At 45.1% G+C, this 18,954-nt stretch overlaps 5 protein-coding genes across 5 annotated transcripts; 3 read left to right on the top strand and 2 right to left on the bottom strand.

Moving 5' to 3' along the window:
• Window positions 1-41: 41 nt before the first annotated feature.
• On the bottom strand, window positions 42-1,913 carry BHQ10_003399 (uncharacterized protein; the record flags this gene model as incomplete). Its single annotated transcript, XM_040875650.1, has 4 exons — window positions 42-1,092; window positions 1,148-1,277; window positions 1,338-1,497; window positions 1,563-1,913. 4 exons carry the CDS (start codon window positions 1,911-1,913, stop codon window positions 42-44), a joined length of 1,692 nt encoding a protein of 563 aa, XP_040731903.1.
• Window positions 1,914-8,108: 6,195 nt separating this feature from the next.
• Window positions 8,109-8,843, top strand: BHQ10_003398 (uncharacterized protein; the record flags this gene model as incomplete). The annotated part of the gene is made up of 1 exon (XM_040875649.1): window positions 8,109-8,843. One exon carries the CDS (start codon window positions 8,109-8,111, stop codon window positions 8,841-8,843), a length of 735 nt encoding a protein of 244 aa, XP_040731902.1.
• A 2,695-nt stretch (window positions 8,844-11,538) lies between these two features.
• Window positions 11,539-12,987, top strand: BHQ10_003397 (uncharacterized protein; the record flags this gene model as incomplete). Its single annotated transcript, XM_040875648.1, has 4 exons — window positions 11,539-11,602; window positions 11,686-11,760; window positions 11,828-11,918; window positions 11,973-12,987. 4 exons carry the CDS (start codon window positions 11,539-11,541, stop codon window positions 12,985-12,987), a joined length of 1,245 nt encoding a protein of 414 aa, XP_040731901.1.
• Window positions 12,988-13,506: 519 nt separating this feature from the next.
• BHQ10_003396 (uncharacterized protein) lies at window positions 13,507-15,329 on the bottom strand (the record flags this gene model as incomplete). The annotated part of the gene is made up of 2 exons (XM_040875647.1): window positions 13,507-15,056; window positions 15,122-15,329. The coding sequence occupies 2 exons, from the start codon at window positions 15,327-15,329 to the stop codon at window positions 13,507-13,509; spliced, it is 1,758 nt and encodes a 585-aa protein (XP_040731900.1).
• A 582-nt stretch (window positions 15,330-15,911) lies between these two features.
• BHQ10_003395 (uncharacterized protein) lies at window positions 15,912-18,001 on the top strand (the record flags this gene model as incomplete). Its single annotated transcript, XM_040875646.1, has 2 exons — window positions 15,912-16,229; window positions 16,286-18,001. The coding sequence occupies 2 exons, from the start codon at window positions 15,912-15,914 to the stop codon at window positions 17,999-18,001; spliced, it is 2,034 nt and encodes a 677-aa protein (XP_040731899.1).
• Window positions 18,002-18,954: the final 953 nt, after the last annotated feature.

Genomic DNA, 18,954 nt, shown 5'->3' with positions numbered 1-18,954 from the left:
AAGGCGTGGCCACTTTGGATCACCAAATTGTAGTAGGCGGCTTAGCCAAGTGCAATGGCCGGCTCACCACCTTCGTTGTCCTTTTTGACTTTCCTCCATTCAACGAACAAMCCCGCCACAAAACCAAGACATGCCAGAGCCAAAGCAGCTCTGTAGGAGTTGACTAGTCCAGACATGTATGCTTCTTTAACGATTGGAAGTTCGTTGAGCTTTCCGAGTTTTTCAAGAGCGGACTGGACTTCTGTCGCACCTGCACTAATAATGACGGCTGGATCAATATCCGGCGCGTGGGTTGTGAGGTAGCTCTTTAATCCGTTCTGGAAAACAGACTGACCGACAGAAATGAAGATTGCTCCACCAAGACTCTGGAAGAACATGATTATGGCCGAGCCGAAAGGAATATCCGCTTGCCCCAACACTGTCTGCATGGCTGTCATGGGAATCTGGAAACCAGCACCTTGGCCGGCACCAGCTATAACTTGATAGCCAATCCATTTACCACTCCCTGACGATGTGGTGAAGGTTGTAAGAAGACCACAACCAACGGCAAAAACGATGGAGCTGCCAAGAATGAAAGGACCGTAGAATCCGAATGTAGTAATGAGACCACCGCTCAAGATTGAGAACACAACTACACCCAAGAGGATGGGTAGTAGATCAATACCTGACTTTGTTGCGGAATCCCCCTTCACAGATTGGAAGTAGATCGGCAAGTAGTACATTAGAAGCAAGAATGCACCATTAAATGTCACAATAAATAGACAGCATGCCCAGATGGTTCGAATTTTGAGGATACGGGGCGGAAGGGTTGCTTTGTCACCAAGTCTCCATTGTGAAAATGCGAATACACACGCAATTAGGACGGCGCCAACAATTAGACCGATAATGTGTGAACTGTTCCATGCATAGGTGTTACCACCCCATTGAAGGGCAAGTAACAAACATACAACAGCTGACAAGAGTAAAGCAAATCCAATTAGATCTAGATCCATGACTTTCTGTAGCTTTGTTTTATTGCTTTTATCGTCCGCCTGTGGAGGTATGTGGAGGATCAGGGCGATGATCCCGGTTGCAAGACCGCCGATGGGTAAACTGTTGGGATATTCAAGTTAGAGAAATATCAAAGAGCTCAGGATAAATGGCGCACTTGATATAGAAACACCATCTCCAAGTTACACTGTCAGTGAAAGCGCCACCGAGCAATGGACCAGCGACAGAGGCAATGCCCCAAACAGCACCGAACAGTCCGAGTACCATAGGCCGTTTGCGCAAAGGTACTGGATAGATAAGATATAAGTATAAGCAGTTCCACAATATATAGGATATACAAGACATACCAGTACGAGAAATAATGACCAGTGCACCAGAGAAAATACCTGCGACGCCGCAACCTGCGACGGCTCGACCGCCAACAAGGGTAGGGCTGTTTGGCGCAACGGCACACATCAACGATCCCACCTCAAAGACAAAGATTGCCGCCAGAAACGACCATTTGATCTGAAGAGTGTAAGCTCTTTCCACTTCATGATGGATTCCTGTTTCTCTTCTTGTCGTTGACTCACGTTAAAAATCTTGTAAATCCTACCAAAAGTGGGCTGCAAACCAGTTGAAGTCAAGAAATAGGCACTTCCATACCAACCGACATCCGTGACAGACTTAAATTGATCTGTGATTTTTGGAATGGCTGTGCTGATGATGGTCTGGTCGAGTGCAACAAGAAATGAGGCGAGAAACAATCCAGAAACGATTATACTCGCTTTCAAAGCGCTCGGATAAACAACTTTTTCGTCGGCGGGCGAGGCATCTGCTCGATCTCGGTCTGGAATATTTTGAAAATTTCTCAAAACTTCGCCCTTGTATCTTCCAGAGACTTCTGAGAGCTCGGATAGCCTTTTATTTGTAGTATCATCCATGATGTCTGATACTATGTCGCACGAAATCTGAGGAGGGAGAGCGAGGAGGGGCTCACGATGCAGAACTTCTACATTTTAAGAATGTTACAGAGATTACTAAGGGGGGCCGTAGACTAGATTAGAACAGCTAAAAGAGGAATTGACTAGTCAACTTATTCATAATGCTAGTTATTAGTCGAAAGTCCCATTGACATGTGTCCTCGCTGATCGATTCACCTAGCCTATCAAAGAGTGTACTTAGAACCGGCACATTAAGTAGCAAATGCACACGGCGTAGTGTGTCATATTCCATGCATAGTGCGGTATGACCAAGATAGTCGTATTACTGGCATCGTACATACTTCTGACGAAACGGCGACCCTAACAGCCCTGATTAAGCTACTCCGATGCCAGCCTCAGACTGCATAACGCTGGCGAGGGGCCAATCAACGGCAAATCAAAGATGAGCCCCGGATTCCGACATACATCTTTATTATCTTCTGCATAAAGAACAAGTGTATTCGCTAAACCATTGCCAGTTAGACCGTTAGGAGATTCTAACGGACATTCGCTGTAGATCCTCGGGATGTCGTCTCATCCAACAGAGAAGCCCGATTAGCTAGCCCGAACGGGGGGTTTGCCAACCTTAAAGTGGCACTATTCCGAATTTACCCTAGTACTTGCACAACTAATTCGTCGGGGTTTGTTATGCTTGCAAACTTCGGTATATCGTGGATTAAATAAAACACAGGTTTGGCACACAATTAAATCAACCAGATCAGGCACTGAACCTCAGGTGGGTGACAAGATTCGTATACGCCTCTCCTCAAATAGTTTCACTACTCCGAGCTTCCAATGCTATTTTCTAGAATGGCTACAAAAAGCACGACCCAACAATCAGAGCATTTCATCAAGTATGCAGTACTAAGTGCTAGGACAAATTGAAAAAATGGGCTTAGCTCAGCTGCGTTTCTTGTAACGATCTACAATGCTAATTATACTATATGATACTATATGCGTTCAAAGAAAAGTGGCTCAAGTCATCACTTCGAGAAGTAGGATACAGTGCTGTCAAAACATCCCGCAGAATCTGCCAGAGGCGTGAGTGGGAAGAATACCATCCGAGATGTGTTTACTATAAGATCAACCTATCCGTGAGATACAAAGTATAACGTTACATCCGTTGAGTCAAACATTGGACACGGGCATACATCAAACAACAGAACAGTGAGACTATCACATACAAACCCAAGCATTACGCCGAGACAAGTTGCGGGAGCAAACAGCACCGCAACTAGGTTACCCATCATTTTAGGGTTTTATTTAATTTTACGTATTTCATTGACATGTGCCCCCCGATCGTGAGAAGTTTCATGAACTAGCCTATATTATACTTTGTTATCGATCATAGATCGTGAATATTGCTACTAAAGTCGATACTACACGACGAAATCCAGGTTTCATGAAGGATTGCTTGCATACAATATCTTTGCTCATGATGCTTCTTTCAGTGCTTTGTCCTATGGCTCCAGCTCATCTAGTTCTGTGGCACGCTGGCAGCAAACAGCTCGATGTCCAGAATACAAATGAGATCAAAATTGTGAACACTGTCAGAAAATGTACGATTAATACGGCATAGACGGAGGTCTTCGAGGATTCTATACATGCACCCAACTCAGTAGAAATCGTGAAAAGCCAGTAAGAATAACCCTCAGAATTACTTCCACACAAGGGAATCTGAAAAACAACTTGGTCATATCACAAAAGTATCTCTCAACGAATACGTACTGCAATGCGTGACCTCAGAGGTCATATTTTCACGCAATGCAACTACGATCACGATAGTAAGTTAAAATCAAATAAATAACGCTTCTAGAATTTAGAGATATCATGGAACTGTTCAAGACTTGGTTTGTAATAATTCCACGTAGGTAGGACCGAGTCAGGAGCCAAAGAAGCTAGGGCTAATCTTTTTATAGCACCGACTGCCACCTTGAAATGTATGGCGTACTTTCGCAGTTCATTCATGTACTATGATCAAATAATCTTTTCAAGTGAATAGAAACTCTATCATCATTCTCACTTAAATCAAATATTTAAATTCAGCGGAGCGATCAGTCTCGCTGTCTATAGCCGTGTCTCATTAATGACAAACGGGTGACGGGATGTTTCGAATATGTATCAAACAAAAGGAAATACAAAGGTAATGCTAGGCAAGTAAAGCAGAGTTGATGGAAGAACAACATTATTTCTTTCTTCCAACGCTCGAAAAGAATTTGGCATATCTATGCCATATCTTCATGAATTTCTTTTTCCTTCCTAGCTGCACATCGCCAAACAACGACTCCCACAAATCCAGTCCCCAGTACACATAAAGTGGCCAAAATAGTCATCAACCATCCCAAACCGAGTCTTTCAGCGGCTATTGGAGACACAATAGTTCCGACAGCGGCGAGGATATTACGCATCAGATTCAGGTCAGCCACGATAGAGGCTCCTGCCCCAGGCACGAGATCTACCAGATAGGGCGTTATCGTCGAAGTAACAAGCATCAGACCGAGACTGAAAAGAAACATTCCCATAAGAGGAAATATCCAATAGCATTTTGTTTCGATTAACCAACCGTAGATGATCAAGCCAATTGGCACCAAGGGTGCACCATACCAAATTATAGATAGACGTGCTGAAGGATTGATTCTGTCGTTATGGTTAGCTTGATATTGGCGTAGCTTATGATCACTGAATCTACCGCCAACGAAAGTGCCAATTGCATAACCAAGACAGTTGCTGATGTAGCAAAGCCCAACCTCCATGGCTGAGAAGTTATACGGTTGTCCGGAGTAAGCATACGGAAGCGTGGTAGTAATACAATATAGGGAAGCGAAGCATATGCTCACATATGACATACAAAGCAACTTTGATGGACTCAGAAAGTGCCTTAGACCCTGTAATGGAGCTCCTGCGTCACGTATTACTCTGGTCCAGACTGATTCCATGTCCGACCTATATGCCGAATGGTTTGTAGGACCGATTTTCACTAGCGTCTCAGGCACGAAGACAAGAGTAAGCATGGCCGCGGAGAATGTCAGAATAGCTGAGCAGTATAGATTTGCTTGCCAGCCAAACCACTCCTGAAGACCGCCGCCAAATATGGGAGCAATTATCGATCCAGTAAGAGTCCCAAGCCAGAACCAACTCAATGCTGTACCACGCTGAGTTGGGATGTATATGTCACTAATCACGCCTGCCCCTACACTTTGGGCTGATGAGCAACCAACTGCCTCCAGAAACCGGAAGCCAGTAAGCAACGACAGAGAATTTGATACAGCACAGATGATGACTGCGATCCCTGAGACTAAAAAGCTGAATATCAAGATTGGTCGACGTCCATACTGCTGGCTTAAGGAGCTCCACCAAAGAGGGGCGATAGCTAAGCCAAGTAGAAAGACCGTTGTGGTGAGTGCTACTTCCGTGGTGGTAGCATGGAAATGATCGATGAGAGCATCAAGAGATGGGAACAGGAGATAAGAAGAAAATGGTGCCGTAAAGGCAGACAATGTTATCATGCCCACGATGACATTCTTTTGAAGTTTCGAGTGCGACTTTGGGTCTTCAATCTTCGCATGAAGACAAAAGAGATCAAGGCAATTCATGGCCGGCTTCATTTTCCGAAATGTCTCTATAGATAATGCCTTAAGCTTGGACCTAGAACGGCTGACTGAGTACGGGAAACACGAGATACCGAGCAGACGGGTATGAGACTGGCAATGTCAACTTCTGTGCTTTGGATCTTCATTGACGGTATATAATGTGTCTTGTCCATGTCTTATGATGAACACCCTGCTTTCTTGTAATGAACCCGGCATTTGGGATATGACCGCAACATACTTTGGCCTGATTTCTAATTCAACAACTAGAGTCATATTCTAATGTCACGATGCAAGATGGATATTCGAGAACGTATTTCAATCCCGGAAATAAGGCTTCGGATGAATCTTTTTGTTCTTCTAGACCTACATAACCGAAACAAACTAACGATTAGCCATGTCACTGCATCAGTGTCAGCATGCAAAACAGAAATAGAAACCAACATGTACCTCGGAAATAAAGCAGCTTTTTGGTTTGTATTTCTGATTCCATTCCTACTTGCGTAAAAACAAAGCTAAGTTGTTAGCTACAGGAAAAAAGCGCTAGTTTGTAGGATTAACATAAGATTCGCAACTCTTTTAATCGACACTTGCGTATATGCATCATTTTTCTTTTTGTAGAACTACATCTGCATGATAACATAGCTGAGCTCCCGGCCGCTTATCACCTTCTCAACTACATGCATTAAGTCGAAATTACAATTTAACTACTCTTAAAAAGGATATTTTCACCAATGCTGCGCCATCCCCTGCTGCGGGAAAGGCGCCATCCGTTGTGTCAAAAGGCCATTCCACCAATTATACTCGAGACGACTGCGGTTAGCACCTGCATATTTGGTGAAGAAGAGAAGAGTTCGCACATCACAGTCTGACTATCCTATTGGATGAACTGGATGATTCCATGGATCTGCAGGTGCAGAAAGCCTGATTACGTACTTCTATGTATATTGCTCCCCGAGCATTTAAGTACCTACTCGAATTGATTGGCAGATAGCTTGAAACTCACAATGAAAGGGCCACGTCGGTGATAATTCATCTTTTTGCTTTTTATGAGGATCGCGGCTTACTCAAGGCCGAAGAAAGGAGCCTGTAGGATTCAGTATTGCTGAGCATGTGTTAGAGATGGGTAGCTATTTCACCAATCCAGTAGCAAGTCCTATATTTCTTTTTCTTTGTACCCTTCGCAGAATTGTTTCCTTCGTGGAAGCATGGATCTGATATCCGACACGACTGAGTCAAAACATCACTGGCTGCCATAACCGAATTCGACAGATTCTGAACATGCCTGGGTGTGATTGAAATCACATAGGATCTTCAAAATAGAGAGTTTCTTGTGAGAAAAATTTGATATCTATAGATAAGTCTTTTGATGATCTAGACACACCCATCGAACGAGAACAGGGAGGATGTTGGTACCTAGTCTGTGTCAACTCTGCGAGGTGTTGGTAGAACTTACATTACTATACCCAATGTCAGCGGGTAGGCTTTGCCAAGGCTAGATCTGCAATTGCCATGCAAGCCTAGTTTGGATCAAGGTCATCAAAACCTGAAGGTTGATGGAATGCATCTCCAGTCACAAAAATACTTGTCGCCACATGTACGCTGTCTCGCGAGTTATTTAGGATCTTGCCTCCGAGTGATCAAAATCATGAACCACGTTTCGAGCTAAATAAGCCAACTTCGTAGACCGAGCTAGATGTCATCTAACGTATAAAGAAGGGAAATCATGATATTACTTGTAAACCTTTTCTCTGACTAGTTTCTATAAACCATTTCCAGTAATTTATGCTAGATTTTCTCATATCTTTTAATACCTGAACAAGCAGAGTAATCAGTATTGCTCTATGATTGTAAATTGCATCATGTCGATTGAAGATGAGATGTCAGACGGCTCCAACAAGGTTGTCCCTGACGTTGACCTTAGTGGCCGAGGTAGAGAGTCAAGGATATAGCTAATATGATGTAGGCTGTAACTCTCCTTAAGTTCTGCAAGACTCATTCTTTCGGTTTATCGTATACGCTGAGCGCTGTCAAGAACCCCAGATTATCTAGTCATCACTCAAGTAACAGATATACCAGTTGTGAGTCAGATATGAGTGAGTAGGGATTCGTCCCAAGAATGCAATATGACTAACATTGGAATCCGTTTATCAGCAACTTATAACAAGCCACCCTGCAGAGCACAATTGAAATATCAGATGAATACTCAGCATAATTATTTTCCTGCATACAGACTGGCTGATGATGTGCATAACCATTGATATATACTTGCATCGCAGCTTGTGACTTATATGCAAAAAATTGACAAGACAAGAGATGAAATGATGATGACCCTTCAGACTCATCCTCGATGAGTTAGATTGTTTGATACAGTCATACATGAAGAGTCAACTGCGATCCGAGTCGAGGTAGAAATATGGCTATAAAAACGGTGGTGATAGACCACCTATTTATGAATTCTATGAACTATCGTTCATTTCCATCATATATACTTTTGATGCCCACTTTCGAACCGCGTTAATAGAAGTCAACTTTTTTTGGGTGTGAGACTTATTCAAAAGCTCCCAATATGCTTCCCGAACTTCTCCGGTCCTTTATAGGTAATCAACCTAATGAGGATGTTGAGCTTCAAGATTTACTACCACTTCTCGACGGCATTGATTTCACCGACGACGACTCCGATAACCTGGAAATACTTCTCAAACGTATTCAAGAACAAGTGGGCTCTGAAATTCCCGAGTGTATCTCGAGGATTGTGGGGAAATATTTAGAGTGGCTCAAGAGTGAAAACATAGAGCTCAAGGACAGCCCAGCCCTGACCCAACATTATGTGGCACTAGTTATTTACATGTTCAGTTTATTAAAGCGCTTGAAGGGAATGCGTCCAGCATCATGGCCTTTCAGCACGTGGACGCCATCCACCACGGAGCAAATCAAAAACATGAGAGAGGACGGCCCCAAGAAAATCACCCAAGTTACGGATGAAATATATGCGGAACTGGAGGTGATGTACGAAACCGCGACAGAAAAAAACAAGAGAGAGGGTACTGTGGTGTCAATGAGGGAACTGGCCGAGAAGAGGTTGATGGCACTCCAAAAAACGAAGGAGTACCGCGACGAAATTGCCAAGATCGAGGCAGCCTGCAACAAAGTAGAGAGTCAGTCTGACAAAGAGCTCTTAGCTATTTACAAGTTTGCTTTGAAAGCTGTGGCTGCTCTAGTTACCGCATTTTTAGTCCTGTACGGGTGGCTTTCTAAAAATGAGCCCGTTGAGCCAGTGCCGGTCCCATCTCAGCCACAATAGTCCGAATGAACATTTCTGTCAGACTGCATGGTCACAAAAGAGTGAGATATCATGCCGACCTTACTTCCACGGAGGGTCTACTTTTGTGACTCTCGCCAGAACTGTCACCACGACGAAAGGCCTAGTGAAGTTGAGCTACACAAAATCCAAAAAACCCTCCCCTCTCCCTCCCATCTTTTCATTCTTCATATTTCTTTGACTGTCTTTCTATTACTATATCCATTTAAACATCCGTTCCCTTTCTATTAATTTATATATCCCTCTCTACCCCTTCATGGCCCCCCATTTCTACTTGATCTTTGTCCTGGAGACTATATCTATTCTTATCCTTATATTTATATCTAAGTCCACCAATATAATTCAGACAAACCAGGTCTACCTACTTTTATATTTCTTGGCCTTGGTTTACTTGGTTCAGAAGATAAACAGGAAACGTGCAGCATTCGCGAAACAGGAAAACCCAAGGCTGATGCCTGCGTAACAACTCAAGAATAAGGCTTAATTTTAAGCACTGTTAACACGGTAAGGCAAGGATCACTGACATCAAGATTGTTGTTGTCGTCAGAAGTTATTTGCACTGCTGAGATTCTAGACATATCAACGCAACATATCCATGCAGTGTTGAATTGTTGATTTTCGTACCGCAGTAGGTATTATGGAACATCTTCCACTCGATCAGGAGAAATTCTATTTCCAAGGTTATTTATCATCTATGTGCAAAAAGAAGGGGAGACAAAGCTATTTTGGCCGTCGTGGTCTTTTGTATTAGATGACCAAGAGCAACATGCCGCCTCGCCAATGTAGACCGCTACCGTTGAGTAGCTTCATTTACACGTGGGCAATAGCAGTTAGCCCACTCATTGTGGTAAAGCAAAAAGTGCTTACTATAGCCTGGCGTTTGTAGTCCGCACAAAGGTAAACACTTATTTTCCGGACTGTGAGGAATGTGATTGTGATTGCCCGACAGTCTACAAACTATGTTGATAGACAGCTCGTGATATCTCAAATTCTTGGACATAGTACCATCCTATGAATTACGAACCATGGACAGGTTTTGGTACGTGATATAGTGAGGACTATTTGTGGTCTACCTCCGAAATTGACAAAAAATTGCTTCATATCCGTCAAGTCTGAGCTTAACTAGGTACGGGTCATAACATAAGGAGGATCGAAAGAGCTGATGTGATTCCTACTTTCATTCCAGGTTATATATACACAGCAGAAAAGCCGAATCCCTGAGTCCTATATGCTACTTGGAAGCTCTAGTCATTTCGGACTCGGTGGCTAATCTCATTGCTTTGCCAGTGATGCTTGTCGACTTTGTTCGGGAACCTCAATATGTTCGATCTCTATTCATGTAGTGCTTTAGCTCAAATTTCATCTTAATCTCCATAGCCCTAACCTAAAATATACTAAGGGCATGTGCTTGATTATATATCCATGCCATACATGTAAGCGACTCTACAACATCCCGAGATTCGTTTGCTATATTTTCTCGATCGTCACAGCCAGCGTCAATGCAACATTGTAGCTAACTGTCCCTAGTATGTCATTAGCAGCGTGGCGGGCCAAAAATTTGAAACAGAGGGTATAGTACGTAGTGAAAAATATATGACAATAAGGTAGAGGCACCGATGGTAGATAACGCGTTTGAAAGCGAGTAGTCGACACGCTACCTAAGCAAACAGTGAAGCACAAAATATGCCTCAAGCTGGGTTATAATTTGACATTTATGAACAGCCCACTGGTGAAAACTGAATTATTATTCGTGGAACAAAAAACATGACGTCGATGAATGAGCATTAGAAAGCCTAGAACGGTCCGGGAATAACGAGTCATGCACGAGATAGACGTATTACATGGATTGAATCAGTTACATTCGATTCCTAGTAGCTAGTTGAGGGCTCCCGGTCTTCATGAATGCTTTAATGAGCCCACGGCTATCGTTTTAGAAATGTAAACTTTCAAGCATTGCAACGGTCGATTCATTTTCTCCTTGAGTCGGTAACACCAGATAGAGACATTGAGACGTGGGAATGATGTGCATAGGACAGTTGGATCAGCTGACTATATAGAACAATCGGCGACGCAGGATTTGTCAGATCATATGAACCACAAAAGACTCAAACCTCTTATAGATATATGCGTAAACGGAAAGTTGTGTAACGCAGTTGAAGCATGTAGTAAGTAGGGATTGTTCGACTATCCGCTGACTATGAAGTAGTCTCTTCATGCCCATTGGGAGATTAGTATGTACATTATGTACCACATTGTGCAATTTCCTGGATCGTATGGTTGAAGGATTGAAAAAGAAAATTGATTGTGGTGGACAAAGGAGGTAAATTGCTTGTGAGAAGGTGGAGGACCCATTCACGAATCACGGGCTTCCCCGCCACCGTTGAACTTGAGCCTTTTTGGGACGCTCGACAACTTTGACCTCGCCCGAAAGTTTCTTCTCTTCTTCTTCTTCTTCCTCGGACTCTGATACACCTCGCTACACTTGGAGTTTTGCACAATCAATCAAACTCTCATCGGCGACTTTGATATAATTTATACCCTATCCGCGTTATTCCATTGTTTGATTGCGCCCAAATCCGCCACCCGAAGTTAATCAGTTCACTGTACCTAGGATCCACAACATCCGGCCAGAAACCTTGCTCGAAGTATACAGCCCTCACACCTACGGCTCGCCGCTATGTCAGGCTATCCTAATGGCGGTAATCCTGGGATGGGGTATAATGATCCTTACGCCCAATACGGTGCGTGAGATCTCCATCTTCCCTTCCACAATGCGCCGGTGTATCCGTAAGCTAATGAAGGAATGAATTGCTCCATGCAACAGACGCCCCCGCTCCGGAACCGAACAAATTCAATGGATTTTTGAAAGCACTTGGAGCCGGAACAAAAAAGACAAAAGGTTTGTTATCTGGACAAGCAAAATACATGCATCCATGGCTTTGCTAATCAGGGCTTTGGGTACGTAGGAGATGGACAACCGGCAAAGCGTCGCGGACCGAAACCAGATTCCAAGCCTGCTCTGACCCGAAGACAAGAGCTCAATCGACAAGCGCAAAGGTGAGAGACACGAACCAAACCAATCGAACACATTCTTATAGCATTTCAAAACAGGACACATCGTGAACGAAAGGAGCAATATATCCGAGCCCTTGAATCGGAACTTTCCAGACTACGAGAAGTATACAGCGTTGACATCAATACCGCCAATCAGAAAATCCAGCAACAGCAGGAAATGGTACAGAGCTTGCGGACGGAGAATAGTCGATTGATGGGAATATTAAAAGAGTGTGGAATCCCTGTCCAACCACAAGTGGAAATCGAAACGCCCGAAGATATCAACATGCCACCTGCGGATTCATACACAATCGGAACGAGTTCGGTAACCTCGCAGTCAGCTGGTTTCCAGTCGCAGCCGGCGTTCCTGACCACGCCGCCGTCAACGTTCAGTTCGCCTCACAGCACTGGAGATGGTGATGAGCGATCCGGTTCACGAGCTGGACCGGGAGGAAACATGCCAATTTTCGGAACCGCGTTCCAGACGGGCATGAACTTGAGCGATATGGACTATTCGGGCAATACAGAAAAAGAAAGAGAAATACCCGCGGTGCCGGGCATTTTCGACGAAGATCCGCAATTAGGTGTCGATTTCATACTCCAGTTAGAATCGCCCTGCCGCGTGCATACGGAATACCTATGTCGAGAAGCACACAAGGACGTTGAACGAGACGCTTTTTTCTCGGGGCATGCTTTGATGGCTTCTTGTCCGCCGCCGAGTCACATCGAGAATGTGCCGGAGGGAAATCAGTATCCTCATCAAACTTACGAATTACCGCTACCAAATCTCGAGAAATTGCTCAATCTGAGCAAACAACTCATCACCGATGGGCAAGTTACACCAATAATGATTCTGCAATCTCTCAAAAATCACGACCAATATCGGTCCCTGAACAAAGATGACGTCAAGACGATCGTTGAGACGCTGACCACCAAAGTCCGATGTTATGGCTTCGGTGCTGTGATTGAAGATTTCGAATTGAGGGATTGTCTACAGAACGTCCTTGGCTCAAAGATGTACCATGGTAGGAGTCCACCGTCGAGGATTGGAGATGATGCATTATATCGTTAATTCTCCAGTCATGTTTATTTCCTTTGATTTCCTTTTTGCACTATTTTTGAAGACGTTTTTTCCCTTACCCAAAACAGCTGCTTTATGAAGACACGAATGCTGCGAATTTCTGACCTCGGAGATCCATGAATTATCGAACTATATACCCTTGATGCCTGTTTTTATTTACACCTATCAAAAAATATTATCTTTTCCCTACTATTCTCCTGTATAGATTTTAGTTATTGCTTTTTACCCTTGCTGCTCGTCTACTCATACATGGCCTTTCACGACGCCGAGGTTTTTATTTTACTGTTGCTAATGAAAGGGAGTGATAATAATGGTTATAAGTCTTTCTATATTTCGTTCTTTTTTATGGCGTTCACTTTTCGTACATCAATCGATTGATTTAATGAAAAATATGAAGCAAGAAAATTGGCTGTCTAATCAAAAATACTTTTATATTCATGAATCGAGCGGGTAATCATTATCTTCAAAATAGACCGTAAAGAAAGACATTCAGACAGGTAAATTAGACAACTATTCTTCCTCTTCAGCCTTCTCCTCAGGCTCCTCGGCAATAGTTTCCTCTTCTTCGAATGTGTTCTGAGGAACTCTGTACAAGCGCACAACAGGCTTGTTGGGGTCCTTGACGAGAACGTATTTCTTGAGTCTGTCCTCACCTTCCTCCTCATCCTCGTCATCGTCCAAGCTGCGGATTAAGTCAACCACGGTACGAACAATACCCCATCCGTTGCCCAAGTTCAAGTTCATCTGAGTAGCGAACTCGCGGGGTTTGTAGCCTACAACGCCTAAGATGACGTGAGAAGTGGAGGAGCGTGGGTTGCTGCGAGAGACGAAACCAAGTTTCATGTGGTCGGCCTGAGCGAGAATGGCTTGGGKAGTCCAGCGAGCGAGTTTGCAGCTGTTGTTCTTCATTTCGGTGGCGACAACGGCACCACGTTGAGAAGCGAGCTTGGTACGCCAGTCGAGGGCACCGCCGGCACCCTGGGCCTTATGGTCGAATTCGTTGAGGGCCTTGATCACGATGTGCTGGTCGGCTCCGGTGGTACCCTTCAAGACGGCATCGACTTCTGTGCGAACGATAAGGTTGAGGGGTTCCTCGTCCTTCTCAAGAGACAAGTCGAAGCGTCGGTACTTGTAGGCCTTGGAAGCAAGAGGTTCGGTTTCCTCGCTGGGGTTATAGAATGGGTTGGGGCTGGGGAACTCGACCTTGTCCTTTTCGGATTCGATCACGGTCTGCAGGGAAAAGTTGTGGTTGATCACGGTGGCTTCTAAAGCCAAGGCACCGGGGGTGTTGATCGAGTCTTGTTTGCCGCCAGCCTCGGAGGCTTCGAGGGGTGCATCTGCGGCGTTCTCGTTGACGGTGACCAAGTCAATGGAGGCACCATCGCGCTTGTCGAAGAAGATCTTGTTGCCTTGCTTGACAATCACGATATCCCACGAGTATACACTGCGAGGAGCGCACATGAGCATAGACAGGATATCGGAAGTAGCGAAAACAGTGGCCTCGTTCTTCTCGGCAAGTTCTTGGATGACGGGATCGGAGGATGTAGTCACGTTGTAAGCGGCACGGTCGAGGGATTGAAGCTTGCGCTCAGTGCCCTTAACAGGCGCCTTATCGTAAGATCGGTCATAGGCATAAAGGAAGCCATAGTTGTCAAGATCCTCTCCATCCGGTGACTCGAGATGAAGTTTGGACAAGCGATTGAAATCAACTTCCTCGAGGAGACCCCAGTCAGGGCGAATGTTGACGGAGCTGTCACGGTTGCGCTGGGGCTTGTCATAGTCCTTCCATCCAAAACGACGTCCACGGCCACCTCGACCACTGCGCTGATCATAGGTACGGTCTTGTCCACGGCCAGCACCAACTCTTTGGAAACCAGCTCGTCCACCGCGCTGGAGTGCGCCACGTTGGCCACGGCCACGGAAGATGGTACCGCCACCTCGTCCGAAGCCCCGGGTCTTGGTAGATGTACGAGTGTTATCGACGACGGAGAATGAGGATTCGTCTTCTGCGACTTGCACAGCAAAGAGACTAGATGCTCCGGCACCATAAACCTGTTGGTCTGTGGTATCCATATGATTAGCTTAAATTCCACGAGTTTATTGACATGGCGGGGKCAGGACTTACCACGGAAGTTACGGTTGTAGTTTTGACGTCCACCACGCTCACGATCTTTGCCTTCAGTAGTCCAATCAGCCATGCGACCGAGCTTATCTCCCTTGGAGAAAGGCGCATAGGGGACACCGTCGAGGGTAGTCTCAGATGGGGTTGGAGGACCCCATTCCTCCTCCGAGGGTAGGGCAGAGACAATGTCTGCAATAGAAATGGGAGCCATCTTGAAGACAATAACAAAAGCGTCTCACTTGATGGTACCAGATGCAACAATCTTTCCAGCTCTCACAGAACAGAAAAGGGTGGGGTGCTTGTCGTGAGAATATCGGCCAAATCTATTTTGAAGTTTTTGTGCCTCGCCGCCCACACTCAAAAGTGGGACCAAAGACGAACTCTTGGCGGAGCCATTTACCGCCTTTTTCTGCCACAGTCGCAACTGTTGTGTATTCGTATTACAGATGAAACCGGCCTTACCGTGCACTTTCTTCCCAAGTGATGTAACTTCATTACATACAGCATACATACATCATAACATGGGGTCTGAGACCTCGACCGACTGATCGTCAGCGACACTTCTCCTTCAGCAACATCTCCCTTCTCAAGATGCTGTTTTTATCAATTGAAACACTCACCTGACGTTCTCTTATTTATCTGACTTTTCATTTATAATTAACGAACTGCTTATTGGGTTAAAACTCTCGCTCTTTCAGCTTCCGCTCGCTACATTTCCATACCATAGCTCAATGACACCCCTTTAAATGCTTCGAATCAACGATCTTTTTCACATTCATAACGCTTTGTCGATATGAGCTACTCTAATTCCCACAGTAGTTTGGGTTCGCGGTATTCCCCGACCAGCCAGTATGAACCGCGCGGTCTGGTTGCTCGTGCAGGCAACGCGGCCTATTCTTACGTCCGTGACTCGAAGAACCAGACCGGTGCTGGTTTTGGATATGGACGTTATCCCACTTTGTCCTGGCAAAAGGCGAAATCGCTCCTCCGAGCATCATTCTGTGTTGCAAACTTCCTAGCTGTGCTATGGATACTTACCTTGTGGTGGGGCGAAAGGACGGTTTTTCGAGACCAGATTTCACAATGCTACTGGGATTCTTGGGAGAAATGGGTAGGATTGAACAGTATGGATATATCCAGGAAGATAGAAGGCTAATATTCGTCCAGCCTGCCGGGGCAACACCCCATCATGTCGTATTCATCGCCGATCCGCAACTCGTTGACCCTCATACGTACCCAGGCCGTCCCTGGCCGCTATCAACGCTTACCGTCAAGTTTACAGACCAGTACCTACGTCGATCTTTCTCCCTCATTGAAGGATATCTCAACCCGGACTCTGTTTTATTCCTGGGCGACCTATTCGACGGCGGTCGGGAGTGGTCAACACTTACGAGTGAGTCTCCAGAGGAGCAATATCGGAAATACGGAGACAGTTTTTGGTTAAAAGAGTATAATCGGTTTTCTCGCATATTTTTCGACCAATGGAATAAAGGCGGTGTTCCAGCAACTGGGGAGCGTCGAGGTCGCAAGATGATTGCAAGTTTACCTGGAAACCACGACCTCGGCTTCGGAAGTGGTGTGCAACTTCCTGTTCGGCGACGCTTTCAAGGATACTTTGGCCGTGGTAACCGCGTTGATATCATAGGCAATCACACCTTTGTTTCTGTGGATGGCGTTTCTCTTTCGGCGATGGATCAGCCCGATCCTGAGACTGGCAGTACTGGAAATGGAGCTGGCGATGGTCATCAGCCGAATCAAGCAATTTGGGGTCCAACACAGCAATGGCTCAAGGGTGTCAAAGATTTGAAGGCTCGTCTGGAAACAGAAGAGCTTCGGTCTCTACGGAATCAGACTGAAGGTTTCAAACTCATTCAGGGTCTTTATGACACCTCAACAGATACCGTTCTTCAAAGAGCTCCTATTGAATCGCAGGGATTCCCAACTATCTTGCTCACCCACGTACCACTGTTTCGAAAGACTGCAACGCCATGCGGTCCTTTACGTGAACGTTATCCACCCTCTTCTGTAGATCCTCTGCCCGAAGAAGACGAGGACAATGCACTGAAAATTTCTGGTGGTTATCAGTATCAGAACGTTCTGACACCGACCATCTCAAATGAAATCATGTCAAAAATCGGTCCTGAAGTCTCTCATATCTATTCCGGAGACGATCACGACTATTGTGAGGTTACTCATCGGGAATTCAGTGGATCACCAGTGGAGATCACCGTCAAAAGTTTATCATGGGCAATGGGAGTACGACGTCCAGGGTTCCTGATGACCACGCTCTGGAACCCGATTGACCCGAATACCGGGAAAGCTCTCGAGGAGACGTCGCAGCCAACGATTCAAAACCATTTGTGTCTTCTTCCAGACCAGTTGTCAATCTTTATATATTACGGCATGATCTTTTTCGTTACGATCGTCATCCTCGTCATCCGAGCCATGGCAGTTACGTTTATGTCATTTGGCAAAGCCTCGGATTACGAGCCCACGTTACCAATCAGCGAACTTCCAGCTCATTCCCGTACGTCTAGCCGTGCATCAAACCCTCCATGTAGCAGTGTCACCAGTGCAACATTAGGGAAAGAGCCTCGACGAGCTAATCGCTCAAATTCCATCTTAGCGGAATCAACCTACCGCATCGATGAAGACGTACAAAAAAGCAGTCAACGCTACGATGGCTGGAAAAAGGGCGCAAATGACTGGGACGACGATGATAGAGGAACCGCCAAACTCTTGTCATACAATCGTCAATCGGGCCGTGAATGTGTTGGGCCCTCATCCAGCACTGGTCGATTTGCGGTTGAATTGAAGAACAGCATCAAGCATGTTGCTATTATAGTCCTTACGTTTTATGCTTGGTTACTGTTGAGGTGGTGAAAAGTAATATTGTATCATTGGTATTTGGATTGTATAGTAGATATTAGCGAGCATAGATTGAAAGGATGGCGTTAGGGTCTCTTCGGGTGTCAAAATATACGCTGTATGTTTCGTCCATTGGCTAAGTCTAGCCCTAACTTGTACTTGTGCACATCGCCGTCAGGTAGTATTATTGGGGGGGACACCGGCATGGAAGATTTAGAATGCCGACAATCTCGGCGAACTGTATCGGCATTTGCCGGCGTCCAATTTCTAGTCATGCTTGTTAGCCTTCCTGAAGAAGTAGTTTCAAGTGTATTAGTTACGTCCCTTGCATATCCGCAGATGGAGTCGACCAGTCATGCACGACTTGCGGTGTTTGATAATAGTGAAGAATGACACAGTCTATTTATACTATTTATGACAGCTCTTACTAATTACATATAATTATCAATCTTGCTATTTATGGTTTTTTTTTTCTTCCTCATTGGCAGCCCTCTCTATGATCAACATGCCAGGCGCTAGTACAGGTATATAGGAGCGTTACATGAAAGTAATTACATGTTGGTGTTACTAAACGCAAAGAGGATGTAGAATACTCAAATCTCGCATTCCAAGAGTCTTAAATGCTGTGTCTATTCAGCATTCGCGCCTCGGAGGCGTTCAAGGGATGCTCTCGTTACACCCGGTTCTTCCGATCTTGAGGAATGCTCATCGATATCAAGGGAGTAACTCATAGTAAGGCGCAGCACATTCTACATGATCAGCAATAGCTTATTTGGCTCCATCCAACATTGCAAGTCCTCTGGGCTTTCTCTTTTGTGGGCTTGTACATAGCCATGGATCAGTTTACCCCTGGCTAACCAGGGTTATGTGCAAAGTCACATCCACGTGGAGACGTTCTTCATGGATCGATGCATAAGAGATCTTTCTTGACCCTTGTGAGCAATGAGCCAAGGCTTGAGACTTATATA

The sequence above is a fragment of the Talaromyces amestolkiae genome (genome assembly GCF_001896365.1).
Source record: "Talaromyces amestolkiae strain CIB chromosome Unknown scaffold5.1, whole genome shotgun sequence".
Lineage (NCBI taxonomy): Eukaryota > Fungi > Ascomycota > Eurotiomycetes > Eurotiales > Trichocomaceae > Talaromyces > Talaromyces amestolkiae.
The sequence above is the reverse complement of the archived record's forward strand: the minus strand, read 5'-3'. Positions and strand labels throughout refer to the sequence as shown.